At 51.3% G+C, this 14550-nt stretch overlaps 1 protein-coding gene across 24 annotated transcripts in view; it reads left to right on the forward strand.

The window, feature by feature from the left end:
* ASPRV1 (aspartic peptidase retroviral like 1) overlaps positions 1-13571 on the forward strand; it is a 111247-nt gene extending 97676 nt beyond the window's left edge. For 21 of the 24 annotated variants that reach the window (XM_060658741.3, XM_060658731.3, XM_060658859.3 and 18 more), the window contains one exon: positions 5928-13571. In XM_060658741.3, the coding sequence (XP_060514724.1) occupies positions 10509-11636 (1128 nt within the window). In that variant the 5' untranslated portion in view covers positions 5928-10508 and the 3' untranslated portion in view covers positions 11637-13571. Of the gene's footprint in view, positions 1-2; positions 3641-5927 lie in introns of those variants that run through there. The other 3 variants (XM_060658893.3, XM_060658649.3, XM_060658891.3) reach the window with 3 other exon arrangements.
* Positions 13572-14550: the final 979 nt, after the last annotated feature.

Here is a 14550-nt window from a genome sequence, read left to right on the forward strand (position 1 = left end):
GAGGCTTAGGTACAGGGATTAGGCTGGAGGGGTAGAGAGTTCTGAGAAAGGATGCAGGGGTGAGGAGAATCTGGGGTGGGAGGCAGCTGGGCTTCACTATTTCCTCTGCCAAGTAGGATGCAAGCTGTGTCCTGAGAGTGAGAGGCAGACAAGTGAGGAACGGAGGCGGGATGAAGGTTTGGCCCAAGTGATCAGTGAGGGACACAGAGAAGGGACCTGGGAGGATGAGGCTGACTCAGGAAGCCAGGGGATGACCATAGTGGCAGAACTGTAACCATGTGGGTTACAAGGTGGGGGAGTGACCTAGATTTTGGCCATAGGCCAAGCCCTGCAGTGAGGATTGCTATTTTATCTCCCGGGACAATCCTGGAGGAAATCAACGCTGGGAGAGGTTAAGTCCTTTATCCAAGGCCCAGAGCCAGTTAGCGGCTGAGTCAGGATGCAAACTGAGGCAGCTAGGCTCTGTTGACAAGGCAGGAGCTTGCACAGTGGCACATCTCTCCTTGGCAAAGCCCCTTAGACTATGCAAATAGGAATCTCTTCAGGACAGAGATGGGTAGGGTAGGTGTGGCCAGCCACTTGGCAAGGGTTTCAGGGCATCAAAAGTACTGGCAAAGCCTCCTCAGCCTGTGGCCCGTCTGGTGTTTGCCAGCCAGCACATTCTTGCCACCACTCCGCAGTGTCTACTGAAAGCGAATGATAATGAATTGGCTTGCATTTTGTAAGTTTCTTCGTTACTTTGTTTCCTAATAACTCATTCTTATTGTACTTTTAAAACATAAAGTACATGCAGACTGGGAACTTAGAAAATCAGTCCTTCCCCTTAGAACACTTGAGAAGCACTGTTCTAACCCATCCTTCTAATCACATTGCTCCTCTGCTAGAAACCCTGAGTGATCCGTGCTGGCTGTAGCAGAGGTTTCAGATGGTAGGTGGGGACTGGTTTGTGGAACTTAATTACATGTGTCATTACCAGCGTTAAAAAAAAAGAAAAAGAAGTCAAGTGAAATAGAAGATATCAGATTATATTACATGTAATAAATACATTTTTGTTTCATTTAGTTATATATTTCATATATTATAATGCATGTTTGTACTAGCGTATGATGGAAAATGTCTGTCTTTCTATGATCATGGTAAATAAAAATGTTTGAGTGCCACTGGTCTGCAGATAAAGATGACATTGCCAGGCCTGGTGTTCCAAGTGTAAGGGGGAGAGTGATTGCTGAGGAAGAGCAGGCAATGCTTCCTGGGAAACGAGCAAAGGTGAGCTGGGTTTGGAGGATGTCCAGGTTATGGATGAGCAGAGGGAACAGTATTAGCAAAGTCAGAAAGACCATGACTTTCATGCCTAGATTGTGTGTCCAACTCCAAGAGGGCCTGGGTCATGCCACTGGGGACTTGCAGATAGCATAAGAGTTGTAGTACCTGTGATAGGAGCTTAGGGGACAGAGCCCATAAGTCTGCCAGGGAAATCAGGGAGACTTCCCAGAGGTGGCAGTTCCTTAGATGAGGAGAGTTGTTCTGTTGCCAGAACAACAGGCATGTGGAAAAAGCCTGGTCAAGTGAGGATCTTATAAAGAGGCACAAGAAAGCCCATCATGTTTGGGGAACCATGAGCCACTTGGTATAGGTGGAGCATGAATTAGGGAGGAGGACTTCATGTGCTGTGTTGTAAGTTGAGATTTTATTTTGGGATGAGGAGCCATGGGGGAATTTTGAGCAGAAGGATGACATGAATGTTCCTACATCTCAGGACTCTGGCAACCTGAGGAGAGTAGATTAATGGAGAGGATACCTGCAGGACCATTACTGCAATAGTTGGGCCTGAAGGAAGGCAGTGGGGGTGCAGGGGGGAGACTCAGGAGGAGCCAGCAGAACTTGGCCACCCGTCCGTGATTGGATTGGGCACTAAGAGAAGGGAGCAGGCAAGGGTGACCCCCACTGTGGCTGACTCAGGAAACTGGCTGGGTGATGGTACCTTTTGCCCAGAAAAAGAACACAGGGGGCCGAGAGGGTCCGAGGGACAAGATAACATGTTCACTGTTGAAAGGGGCACCTGACTGGCTCAGTCAGTAGAGTGTGCGGCTCTTGATCTCAGGGTCATGAGTTCAAGCCCCATGTTGGGTGTAGAGATTACTAAAAAAAAGAAAAGAAAAGAAAAAAGAAAAGAAAAGAAAATGGCACCTATAGGTGGGCATGACAATGGAATCTCTCTGCTGGAATAGAGGAGAGAGATTAGGCCAGGGATACAGCCTGGGGAGAGTGCAGAGTGAGGAGAAAGCACTATCAAGGGGGCCTCAGGGAGAAAGGAGCTCATGAGAGACTGAGGCGAGTGGTCTTTGAGGCACAAGATCCAGAAATTTGGGTCCCAGGAGCCAATGGGGCAGAAAAGACTTAGGGGGAAAACCAGTCATGCAAATGCTTCAGAAAACCAAATTCCCTGAAGGAGCCATGGGATGTGGCCATTTGGGAGGCCAGTGATGCACCATCAAGGGTGCAGAGGTGGGTGGTGGGGCAGGAGCCAGAGGCTTTGGGAGAGAGTGGGGTAACACAGTGAGGCAGGGAGGAAGCAGGGCTGCACCTTTGTGCAAATCAGAAAGGGGTCCCCTGCCTCCAGGCAGATTAACCCCCTCATCCCAGCATGCTGGCCTGGCCAGAGGATGCGGGCTGGGCTTTGGCCCTGTGTGCCCCACCATCAACATGCCAATGCCCTGAGTGTAGGCCAGCCTTTCCAGAAATAGGAAAGAAGGAGAGAAGGAGTCATTGACCAAGGAGAGTGCTTGGTCATAGACCAAGACCACGTGAGGGGTTTATTTTTTTAGGATGTGAGACACGGGTGCACGTTGACTTGGATGAGAGAGGGGAACCTGTGACAAGACAGAGAGATCTGCAATAGGCTGGGTGGGCAGGTGGGCAGACAGGCAGGAAGGGGCATGCCTCTGGTGTGCTAGGGGCAAGGCTGGTGTTGTTGCCATGGAGAAAGGGAAGGGACTGAGGAGGAGCAGGGCTGTGTGCTGAGCCCACAGCCTGGGGCCCAGTGTGCAGGCCACTCCTGCTGGCAAGAGTCAGCTGAGAATCTCTGCAGCTGAGCAGGGATCCTGAGACACAGCTGAGACTGCCAGTCCCGGGGGACCAGTGGTTCCGGTGCCCAGGACCGGGTGACATCTAGAATGCAGGCTCTGGGTCGAGAACTGGGCAGACCAGGCTGGAGAGGGTCTTGGCACAGAGCTTTAGTTTACTTAATTTACCTTTTACTGTGGAAAATTTTCAAACACGCCCAAAGGTTGTGGGAAACTCAAACGAACCCTCTTATCATTAGACTTCAGTGATTATAATGATTGTCAGTATTATTGTATGACCCCCCCCCCCCGTAAGTACTTTTTTAAAAACTTTAAAAAAAATTGTTTAATAGATTTTTTTAGAGAAGTTTTAGGTTCACAGCAAAATTGAGCAGAAGGTACAGAGAGATTTCCCATATATCCCTGGTTGAAAACTTTATTTGGAAATAATTTTAAGCTTACAGAAATTGCAAGGACAAGTTTCTTTATTTTTAAATCATGTTTTTCTTATTAGAGAATATGTTCTCAGAATGTATATAGAGGAAAATTAAGATCATTCATGACCCTACCACCCCAAAGTAAGTACTATCACTCTTCTGGTGTATTTCCTTCTGGTCTTTTTTTTCTGTGATTTTATATACATATATTTTTAAAAGATAACTGTTTCTTTTTTTTTTACATTTATTTATTTTTGAAAGAGAGTGTGTGTGTGAATTGGTGAGGGGCAGAGGGAGAGGGAGACACAGAATCTGAAGCAGACTCCCTGCTCCGAGCTGTCAGCACAGAGCCCAATGTGGGGCTCGAACTCACAAGCCACGAAATCATGACCTCAGCTGAAGTCAGATGCCTAACTGACTGAGCCACCCAGGTGCCCCTTATGTACATATTTTTAATTGGACTTCTTTTACCCAGAAAATAACCCCATTCCTCAAAACCTTCCTGATTGGTGTGTCCATATGAACTGGCTCAGTCCCAGGGCCCTCACCCCCAAAGCCCTCCACAGAGACTGCAGAGAGCAACAATTGATCCAAGTTTGTGGTTTGTGGGTGCCCTCATTCCTTGGTTTCAGTGCTAATTCAGGTTTCCTCTTAACATTCCTCTCATTTTTGTTTTTCTTGGGTAATATTGGTTGATTTCTGTGGGATGAGTTGTCCAGTGCTCCTTGAACCACCATCTTGCCTGCCTCCCACACTCATCTCTGGATTTGGGACATCTGTGTCTGAGCCTCTCTCCCCAACTCACTTGAGCACTCTCTGAGGGTAGGGCTCTGCTGATTCATCTCAACGTAAGGCACAGCTGGCCTCAAGAAATATGTATGGAACTGAATCAGCCCATTTATTTGGCATTGCCCAGTCCCATCTATGCTGCAGTCTCTTGCCTTATATTAATTTACACCCACCAGCATGGTGTCTAGAATACAATAGGTGCCCAATAAATGTATGTTACTGCCGCTACCAATAACATGGGGATTTCTATACATGTTAGGTCTCTGCCGTTTTTTCCTTCTTCCCTTTCCTGCCTCCCCCTACTTCCAGATGGTAAAGAAAAGATACCATTTCAACATGCCAGAGGGAAGGTGCCCCCTGTTTGTCCCCCTGTCTTCTGTAAGTTGGGAGTAGATCTAAGTTGGCAGTGGACTCACAAGAAGCAGTTCCTTGCTCTGAGGCTTTGCATTGTTCACAATACCAATTATCATTAGCAGTAATTAAAACTATTTCAGGATCAGTTCAAAGCTGTCTTTGAGGTATTTTAAGTTGGACCAAAGTCCTCTATGTATCTAGCTCTAAACCAAGTTTCCTGGTGTCATTAGAAGCCCACTTGTATTTGGAGAATACCCAATCTGTATATTTTGATTGCCTGAACATTTCATAAATTTCAGGGGTGATTGTCACAAGTGGGCCAATGCCCCCAGGGCTGTTTAGACTGTCTTACATGTCCTACTCTCCCACTCAATTAAGTGAAGGGGACCATGGAGATGGGAGAAGAGGTAGGGGTCTGCAGAGGGTCTTTCCTTAGAGCCAGGCCCTCTGGCCAGGTGGAACCCCTAGGCCCAGAGTGAGGGTGGCAGAAATCAGAACAGGAAGAGATGAGGGCTTGGTTTAGGGTGGGGGCATCAGGACTTGGGAAGAAGGTGGGAACCCAACTGGGAGGGCCAGGCTGTGAGGAGGGGAGCAGGAAGGCCTTGAGAACATCTTAAGTGATACTCATATTTGATTGAAAGATAAAAACAGGGAAAGAACCACTTTTGGCATGTTGGACTTCTAGGGAGTTAGCCAGCAATCTGTTCTAACTCTTGGTTGGCCCTGGCCCTAACCCTGGGCCTGGAGGACTGGCAGTAGCATTGGGGCCTGAGATGGCTGTTCCCTAAACACCTCCACAACTCTTCAGGACCCTCCACGATTGGCACCAGACATCTTGCTGCCTGTTGACAGAGTGGGTTCAACTGGTGGGCTAAGCTGGGTGACTTCCTCTTAGAGGGCTTCTGAACTGGATGGCAAAGGAGGGTGGAGGGCAATTCAAATGGGAAAAAAAGAAGTTCTGGAACAGTGGAGAACTGGGGAAGGGCCCTACAGGCAGAAGTACCGTTTAGTCAGGGCAGTGGGACCAAGAAGGGGGACCAGTCAAGGAAAAACTATCTTTCCTAAGTACCTTTGGCCATGACTGGTGTGACTGCTGGGTAGTTCCTGCTCCGAACAGTGGTGTTTGTAGTCTGAGGGTTTGTGGTTTGGAAATAGGAACCTGCTGGTGTCTTGGGTTTCCCCATATGCCCTGCTTTGCTCAGAGCCCACCAGACCCTCTTGGTCTCTGATCTGAATCCCTAATTAGATTTTTGTGCAGCATTCACATCTTTGCCCTTCTTTTCAGCTTGAAGACCTGATGCCATGCCCCACTGAAGCAGAATGCCAGCAGCAGCTGTGGCCCCTGCTCCTAGGAGCTGTGCCACCCACCCTACACATGCACACACCCACACCAACCCCAGGGCCCAGGCCTCAGCCTAGGCTGGGGGGGTTGTGCAGGAGTGGGGCAGGCAGTCGGGGCCCAGCTCATGGTGGTGAGTACCCAGAGAGAGGAAGAAGGGAGGACATCATGTCCTTGGCCTCACACAGTCAGGGGGAGGCAGAGGGCAGGATGACCCACTTTCAGAGTGGCATGGCTGTGACTGGGACTGCTTCACATGGTCAGTCTGCATATACATGTCAGTCTTAAACTCTTCAAAAGGGGCTGTTAAACATCTGTATCCTGTTTTCATTAGCTTGTAAGCCATGGTGATGGGGACCTGTCTAGTTCTCTGAGCTAACAAGTGTGCCCAGAGGCTAATAAACAGCAGATGCCTTTAATAAATATGATTTTAATACTCAGTGTAAATGTGTGTGCAAATACATCTGTGAAATGAAAGGCGGGAGCTGAATTCTATATGCAAGTTGCACAATTTCTTAGCTGTTTTGAAATAAGAACTGTAGTGTGACTGTGTATGGATGGTATAGGTTTTGGACTACAGAACGTGTGTACAGGGTGAAGGGAGTGTTTTTTTGTGGATAGCCTATATATGTGTGGTGTGAGGTAAGGGGTATGTGTGTGTACGTATATGTTTGTGTCGTGTGTGTGTGAGTGTGTGTGTATGTAAAAGAAGTCTCCGTCAGATCGGTTGGAGAAAAAACCAGCTACATAGTTTACAAGATCTGGTGCAGAATGAAAGTGTAGGGCCCCTTGTTCAAAATTACTGGGAATTTCAAGACAGCTGCAACAGCACGTCAAACCGAGCTTGGCCTTTCTGAGCGTGGAGCCCCATATGACTTTATAGGTTGAACGCCCACGATCCCTGGCTGGAGAGTGTGCACCTCCTTTCTCCCCTCAGCCTTCCTTTACTACCTTGGTAAGTCCTTGAATCCCTTTGCTCTTTCCCCATCTAGTTCCCGGGGTGATTTGGGGAGTGTATGGTGCTAGCCAGAGGCAGCCCAGAGAGGAGCTATAGCAGGTGGCCTGCGCATCTCCTGGTCCTCCTTACATTTCAGTCTGGACCTCATCACGGGTACCATCAGGTGTCTCTCTGCTTCTTGCTAAAAATAGTCTCCTGGGGATGTGCACGCCCCCTCCAAGACCCCCCACTTCCCATCAAGGGCTTCAGTTCCTGGGAGCCCTGATGGGCCCTCTACTGATCTTGTGCCACATACCACAACTACCTGTGGGGAAGAGATGGCAAAGGGGATCAGCTGCTGCTGGGGCAGCACTGGGGCAGCAGAGCTCACAGCCCCGAATTCTCAGTGAGGGGGTGTGGAGGGTGGGGACTCCTTAAGTCCTTCCTGTTTATTGCCCTGATTTACCTCCTCTCCAGTTAAGTATGGTGTGCCTGCTTCAGAGCACACTCAGGAGATGCTAATGGATAATAAAGAGGGTGTTCCCGCCCCAATACCTATACTTGTCAATAATTAGCAATGATTTCCTAGGTTCTGGGAGGAGGCAATGGCACCCGGCCTGCCCCAGCTGGTTTAACTCATCATTGTAGCATTAGCATAGCAATTCCAAGGTCCCTGAGTGGGGTATTCCACTCATACCTGGGGGTATTCCAGGTATGGCTTCTCCCAAGGGTTAAGGGAATTTGAGAAGTTACTTCACCATGTTCCTGATCCTAGCCAGAGACCGGTCCCTAAACTCAAGCCCTTCCAGCTCCCCTAGTAACCATGGGACTCCTGTGGTCTTCTGTCCTGGGGATTCCAGATGGGACTGTGTGAACAGAATGCCTGGAGGGCCTCCCTGAGGAAAGCCAATGGCCTTAAGCCAAAGGACCCAGAAGTGTAAAGGTTGTTTGGGCAAGTGTACAGGGCAAGGTAGGCAAGAAAGGGGATTCCGGCCCAAGTGATTGAGCAGGAGTAGAGATTTCAATAAACTTGTTAATCACTGGCCATGGGGTTTGACCTGCCCCAGAGAGAGGGAGTGACAAAGGCCCCCATGCAGGGGTGTGATGACCAGCTGGCTTTCCAGGAAAAAAAAAAAAAGCCCTTGTTAAGAATCTTCCAATGTCTGTGGTGTAAATACTCCCACCAAGTCCAATTTCAAGCTGCCACTGGTTTAACAACTGGCTTACAGAATTCTTGAATATTTAACAGCCAGCTCTCACTCACTTCCCATTAGCTCACTGTCCCCACCAGAGGCCGTCAACAGCACAAGCCCCCAGGACCCATCCGCATGCCTCTCTGAGCCCAGGCTCCCACTTCCCTGGCTGTATTGCAAAATGTATGCACGCATTGGACAGTGCATGAGCCCAGGCTTGAGACAGGCCATTTAGCCCTTCATGCTCCTTGTGCTTCAGTCCTGGGGGAAGGCTGGCTGGTCAGCCTTGCGGCTTACCATGATGCTGCTGAGGTGATGGATGTGAAATGACTTTGCCAAAGTGAACAGCAAACCTAGTCAAGTGAAGTGCCACAGCCCAAGGCCCAGGGACTACCTATTTCTAATCTGGAGCAGTGGGGAAGTCTGACTCCATGCCAACTACAATGGTTTGACAAGCCCTAGTTTGGAGCATCTAGCAGTTTGCCATCTGACAAGCCACCCTGCCTCTCCCCTCCCTCAGTCACATGCAGCTGCCTCACACACTCCCACTTCCAGGAGACCAGGTGTGCAGGGTGATGAACACCAGGTAGCCAGGAAGCCACTAGGTCAGTTCCCTGAACCACAGAACAACACAACACCCATCCCAGGGGTTGGGAATCTATCCACAAAAGTCCACTTGTAGAAGGGGCTTCCTGGTATTGTGGCCAGGCCATTTCTCTGGGTGCAGGGTTTTCATTGTGCAATCTTCTCAGAGACCCACCTGTACTTGACTCCTTCCCAGTGACTCCATCTCTCCCTCCTCTGGGCTTCTGGAATGGTACAAGGGCCCCACCTTACTTAGCCAGGCAGCTGTGATGAGAGGTGTTGACCCAGCTGCCTCTCTGCTAGCTCACTGTGTCAGGTGGAAGGGGCTGAGAGAGCAGCAGGGCCATATCTTTCTGTATGGCCAGGGACCCTGGGACTGTCCGGAGGCAGGACTGGGGCCAGGGTCCTCTGGGAGTCAGCCAGACACTGGGTGATGAATGGTACAGGGAGCCGATGAGAAACAGGCTCTGGGCCAGGAAAAACAGCCCAGAGCTACAGGTGTTCTGCTGTTCCTGCTCCTTTCCTGTCTTAATCCCTCCTGTTTGGTGACAGCACTCAGCCAGGCCTGGAGACCAGCAGGGAACACCTGGTGACCTGAGAGTAAATTTCTATGGGGGATGGAGATGGTCACATTTGTCTGGTTTCTGTGAACGTCACACTCCACGTCATTGCAGGAGACAGAGTTACAAATGACCCAGCACACCTCACGGCAACACATGCTTGGCTGGGAGTGGGCACACATGTGAGAGACAGAGTAGAAGACTCCATGGAGGGGTCATTTGACCCCTTGACCATTTGAATGGGGTCATGAAAGTGGGCCCCCCCCACCTCCATAGCCCCAGTCTCTCTGCACAGACTGGCCCCAACCCTAGGACTCACAGATCTGCCTTCTGGGAATCCCTGGGGTGGCCCAAGGCAGCCTGCCCTCCTCAGCAAGAGCTCACACAGCCAACTTCCTCCATCCAAAGCCTTCCAGAACCTCACCACTGGCTTTGCCAACATGGTGGACATTTCCCCTTCTCAGAACATAAGGGAGTGAGATTCTCTGGCTGCTCTTTCCATGAATGAGCAGGTGAGGGGGGAGAAGGAGGGCTGTAGCACTTGGGGAAGGGGCTCTCTTAGAAAGTTCCTGGAAGGTGAGAGGGAACAGGAGGGGAGGAGACAATACTGTGGCCTAGAGGATGGGGTCTGCCCAGAGCTGGAGCCCATCTGGATCCCGGTGTACCCTCCCAGAAGTTCAGGGTTGGCACCAACCCACTTTAGGGCCTTAAAAAGGTTGCTCTGGCTGAGGTCTGGTCCCCCACAAAGTGCTGACTCTGGATCGGATGTGATGAAAGAGGGAAAATGACTGTAGCAATTGAGTTCATGGCAAATGCTTGTGTGTGTGTCCCCTCATTTAAAAAACAATCTCTGTGCATTGTTGATTCTGGGACTGTCCTCTCTGCCTCTCTGGAGAATTTTATGGGATTCCAAGCTTGGTTTAGAATGTAGGAAAAACACCTACCCACCCCGTGCTGTGCACAAAGTAGGAGCCTAGTGAATGCATGTGCCTTTTCTTTAGCCGTTCAAAGTGGTCACTTGGGGTTGAGGGAAAAGGGGCTTCCCCAGCCTAGAAGCTGATGGGCCTTGGTCCCTGCCTCCCCTCCTTCTTCCCTCTCCAGCTGAGGACAGATACCTGGATGTCATAACATACTCCGTGTCCTCACCTGTATATTCTGGGACACAGGCTGGGGAGGGTACCTGAGTAGGTCCCCTCTGACTGAGGATGGACTTTCTTGCACCGTGGGCTGCCCTGTACCAGTCCCAGGATGGATGCAGAAGGGTGAGGCACTAATCCTGCTTGTTGGGCAGGATGCTGGCAGGAGGGCGGGGATGAGCAGGGGCGGGGCTTCCAGAACAAAGGAGAATGGGGAGCCCTGGGGGCCCAGGCTAGGCATCAAAAAGGCTCTGCAGAGTGAGCAGGCTATCGCAGCTGCCTGCCTCTGTGTCCAGCAGTCAGTCAGCCAGCTTGCGCCGGTCCCTTCTGCCTGCCCCAGACGGGCACCAAACAACACTCTGCTTAGAGAGGCCTTGTTCTCCAGCGTGATTGCGCCCACACTGCTCTGTGGTTTTCTCTACTTGGTGTGGGTTGCTGCTGCAGTTCCAGAGGAGGGCAGAGGGATGGCTGAGAGTGGAGCCAGGAGCCGGGAGGGCCGTCGGGAGCATGCCTTCATCCCGGAGCCCTTTGATGGAGCCAACGTAGCCCCACACCTCTGGCTGCACCGCTTCGAGGCCATCAATGACCTCAACCATTGGGACCATGTCACCAAACTAAGGTTCCTGAAGGAGTCCCTCAGGGGAGATGCCCTGGAGGTCTACAGTGGACTCAGCCCCAAGGACCAGGAAGACTATGGGGCTGTGAAAGAGACCCTCCTGAAGGCCTTCGGGGGGCCCGAGGCCACCCACAGCCACCTGCCCAAGGAGATCGTCTTTGCCAACAGCATGGGTAAGGGCTACTACCTCAAGGGGAAAATTGGCAAAGTGCCCGTGAGGTTCCTGGTGGACTCGGGGGCCCAGGTCTCTGTGGTCCACCCCAACTTGTGGGAGGAGGTCACAGATGGTGACTTGGACACTCTGCGGCCCTTTGAGAATGTGGTAAAAGTGGCCAATGGGGCTGAAATGAAGATCCTGGGCATTTGGGATACAGTGGTGTCCCTGGGCAAGCTGAAGCTGAAGGCAGAGTTCCTAGTGGCCAATGCAAGTGCTGAAGAAGCCATCATTGGTACCGATGTGCTCCAGGACCACAATGCCGTCCTGGACTTCGAGCATCGCACGTGCACCCTGAAGGGGAAGAAGTTCCGGCTCCTGCCTGTTGGAGGGTCCCTGGAAGATGAGTTCGACCTGGAGCTCATAGAGGAGGAGCCCTCCTCAGGGGAGGGGGGACAGCAGCTCTCCTACTGAGAAGCCCCCTTTTCTTTACCCCCCAAACATTGGTTGGAAGACCCACCACAATGGAGGGGAAGGGCAGATATCCCCATTGGGGTCACTGGGTTTTGCCAGCCCTCTGGGTTTTGCCTCCTCCTCTTTCTGCAGGGGCCTTAAGCTGCCGCTGGTGGGGGAGGCTTCTATCTGAAAAGGCACAGGTGAGGGAGAACAGGCTGGCCATCTCAGTGGGAGGGAGAGTCCTCTTGGTGGTCAAGCGGTTATTGCTGCCAAAGATTTAAGGCTGGAAGAAGGTTCCAAGAAGGCTAGAAGTGACTGTCTTGGAGAGAGAACTGGGGCACCCCGTCAGATCGATCCCCTGAGTTATGGCTCAGTCACCTTGAGGTGCATGCAGTTTATTTCAGCTGGGCTGGGTCCTGGCTGCAAGATCCTCACAGGCAAGACCCAGCGCTTGCGGATGAGGGTCACAGCTGCTCTGGGATTCTTTCCTGTTGGGTCTTCCCACCTACCTGTATGATGTAGTTTCCTTCTGTCATTGCTTTGAAACCCATCGAGCCTTATGCCAATAATTCATTACTTCAAAAACCAATAAAAATTGACTCATGGAAAAACCACATAATGTGTTGACTGGGGATGAATGGAATGGATGTGAGAGGCTGGGTACAACAGGGAGAAAATGTCAAAGAGAAGGAAGATCTAGTCAGTGAGTGACTAGCCTGGAGATGTAAGAGAATATATACACAGTGACTGTATATGTGTTTTGGATTTTCTAAGATAGCCTCAGTTTCAAATATTTTTACTTATTTCTTCCATAATTCCTCTAATTATTTCAAACTCCAATATGTTTGCATCCAAATTGCCTCTTATCCCCAAGAGTGACCCTAAAGTTATTTGTGAGGTGCTGATTGGAGATAGGAAGATTATGGTTATTGTAAACAAGTGGGCAAGTACCTTCCTGACAAATAGTTCTTACAGCCACCGGGGAAACAGAGGTGACCTTGGAGGCAGAAAGGTGAGGGGACAAGTGTTGACCTGCACGGGGCAGCCCAAGGGAGTCTGGAGGACAGAGGAGCAGGTAGCAGTGGGCGCTCTGGCATCAGGAGGACAGCTCCTTCCTGGAGGGACTTGGGGCCTGAAAGAGAGAGATGGGATGAAGTGGGGAGGACATTCCTAGATCTGGGAATGGGGTGTTCATCTCTTTTAGGGCTCTACCTCATATCTGCTCCCAGGTTTCTGCCTCTCTCTTTGGAACTCAGTAGGGTTGGAAATTTGGAAACACCCAGGCGAAAAGATCTGCAGGGAGACCAAGGGTGCAAAGCCTCAAGAGCTGTTGAAGATGAAGGCCATCTTCCCTTCACGAGGGTGGGATGAGCCTCTCCTGGAAGTTTCCACCCAGACATCCGTCCCCAGGGGAGAGACAAATAGCTAAGCAGGAGCCAGAGGCAGGGATGAGTCTTTTTTCTCAGAAGCCCCTGGGGACTTGACCCTGGCCCTCCTGAAGCTGCTCTGAGCCAGGGGTGCTTGCTTCCTTCTCAGAGTCCAGCTGTGATTCTCCTGGAAACTGAGGCCCAGGTGCAGCCCTAATCCTCATGATTACTGCAGCCCATCCCTGCGCAGCCAAGCGTATTAAAAGGAATTGGCTCCAGGCTCAGGGCACGTGAGGCGGTGGGCGGTGCTGGATCAGAAGGAAGTCTTTTTCCGGTGAAGTGAGGCCTGGAGAGGGGGTGCCCTGTGAGAGGCCTGGCTGTGGAGGTGGGAGAACTCCAGAAGGAGGTAGGAGGACTGGGGAAGGGGATGGTCTCCTTGTGCCTCCCAGGTCCCTTTCTCAAGTTTGGTTTTCAGCTCCTAACAAATGTGGCCTCTCTCCTAGGCCAAGCCCTCCCCTCAGGGGACAACCCAGGTGGCACCTCCCTGTAACCTATTTTCCTTCAGGTCCTTCAGATCCGAAGCACATGTGGGGCTGAAGGAGGGAGGGTGAGCCTGAAGGAGGGAGGGTGAGCCGTGGGAGGGTAGGGAGGTGGACAGGGGATGGGGAGTTGGGTGCCAGGTTGGAACTCCTGGCCAACACCCAGGTTGTCCCTGCTCTGCCCTTCCCCAGGTACAGCAGCTGCTGAGCCCCGTCCTATGTGAACAGGAACAGGGTAACCTGTATCTCTGCTGCAGAGATGCTTGCTCCCCTGTTCTGAGTGAGGGGAGCCGGTCTGAGCCACCAGCTCTCTCCCATGGAGAAAAATGAGCCCCAAGGTGGGTCCAGCCAGAGGGGAAATCGGTGACTTCTGAAGCACAGGCTCCCATGGAGGAAGGAACTAAGCGGTGGCTCTTAACCTGGGCGGGGATTGGGGGCCAGAGACCTGAGACAAATGCTGTGCGTGTGGTTACAAATGCAAATACGTGAAGGTGGAGCCTGGGCTGCAAGACCGGTGACATGAGCCTCTGGGAGAAGAGCATCAAGGGGGGAGCCCTGGAGAGCAGCTAGGAAAAGTAGGTTGTGGGCACATCGCAGAGGGCTTTGTGCCTGTGAGGAGTTTGTGCGTAACCTGCACACAAACATTTAAACTGTGGAGGATCAGAAAGACCCTTCCAGCTTCTGAGTGTGTGATGGGAGTACAGCAGCAGCGGCGAGTGTAGCTCTGGAAGCTAGGGTACTATTCAGACTTAGGGTCTGAATTTGAGATGATAGGAAGGAGACAGGGAAGGTTGTAAAGGTTTAATACTGGCTGCACATTAGGATCACCTGGGAGCATCAACTAAAGCTGGTTCTTCAGGGTCCTACCGGGCAGCCAGGCTGCAGAATTTGTGGTCTACATCCCACCTGTCTATGTCCCCTTGTGACCCAAAGGGTGACACCCGGGCCAGCAGAAAAGCAGCATCAGTGGCCCCCGGACCATTTTAGAAATGCAGAATCTCTACCCATCCCCCCAGACCTGCACCT

Source organism: Panthera onca, chromosome A3, assembly GCF_046562875.1.
Source record: "Panthera onca isolate mPanOnc1 chromosome A3, mPanOnc1 haplotype 2, whole genome shotgun sequence".
Classification (NCBI taxonomy): domain Eukaryota; kingdom Metazoa; phylum Chordata; class Mammalia; order Carnivora; family Felidae; genus Panthera; species Panthera onca.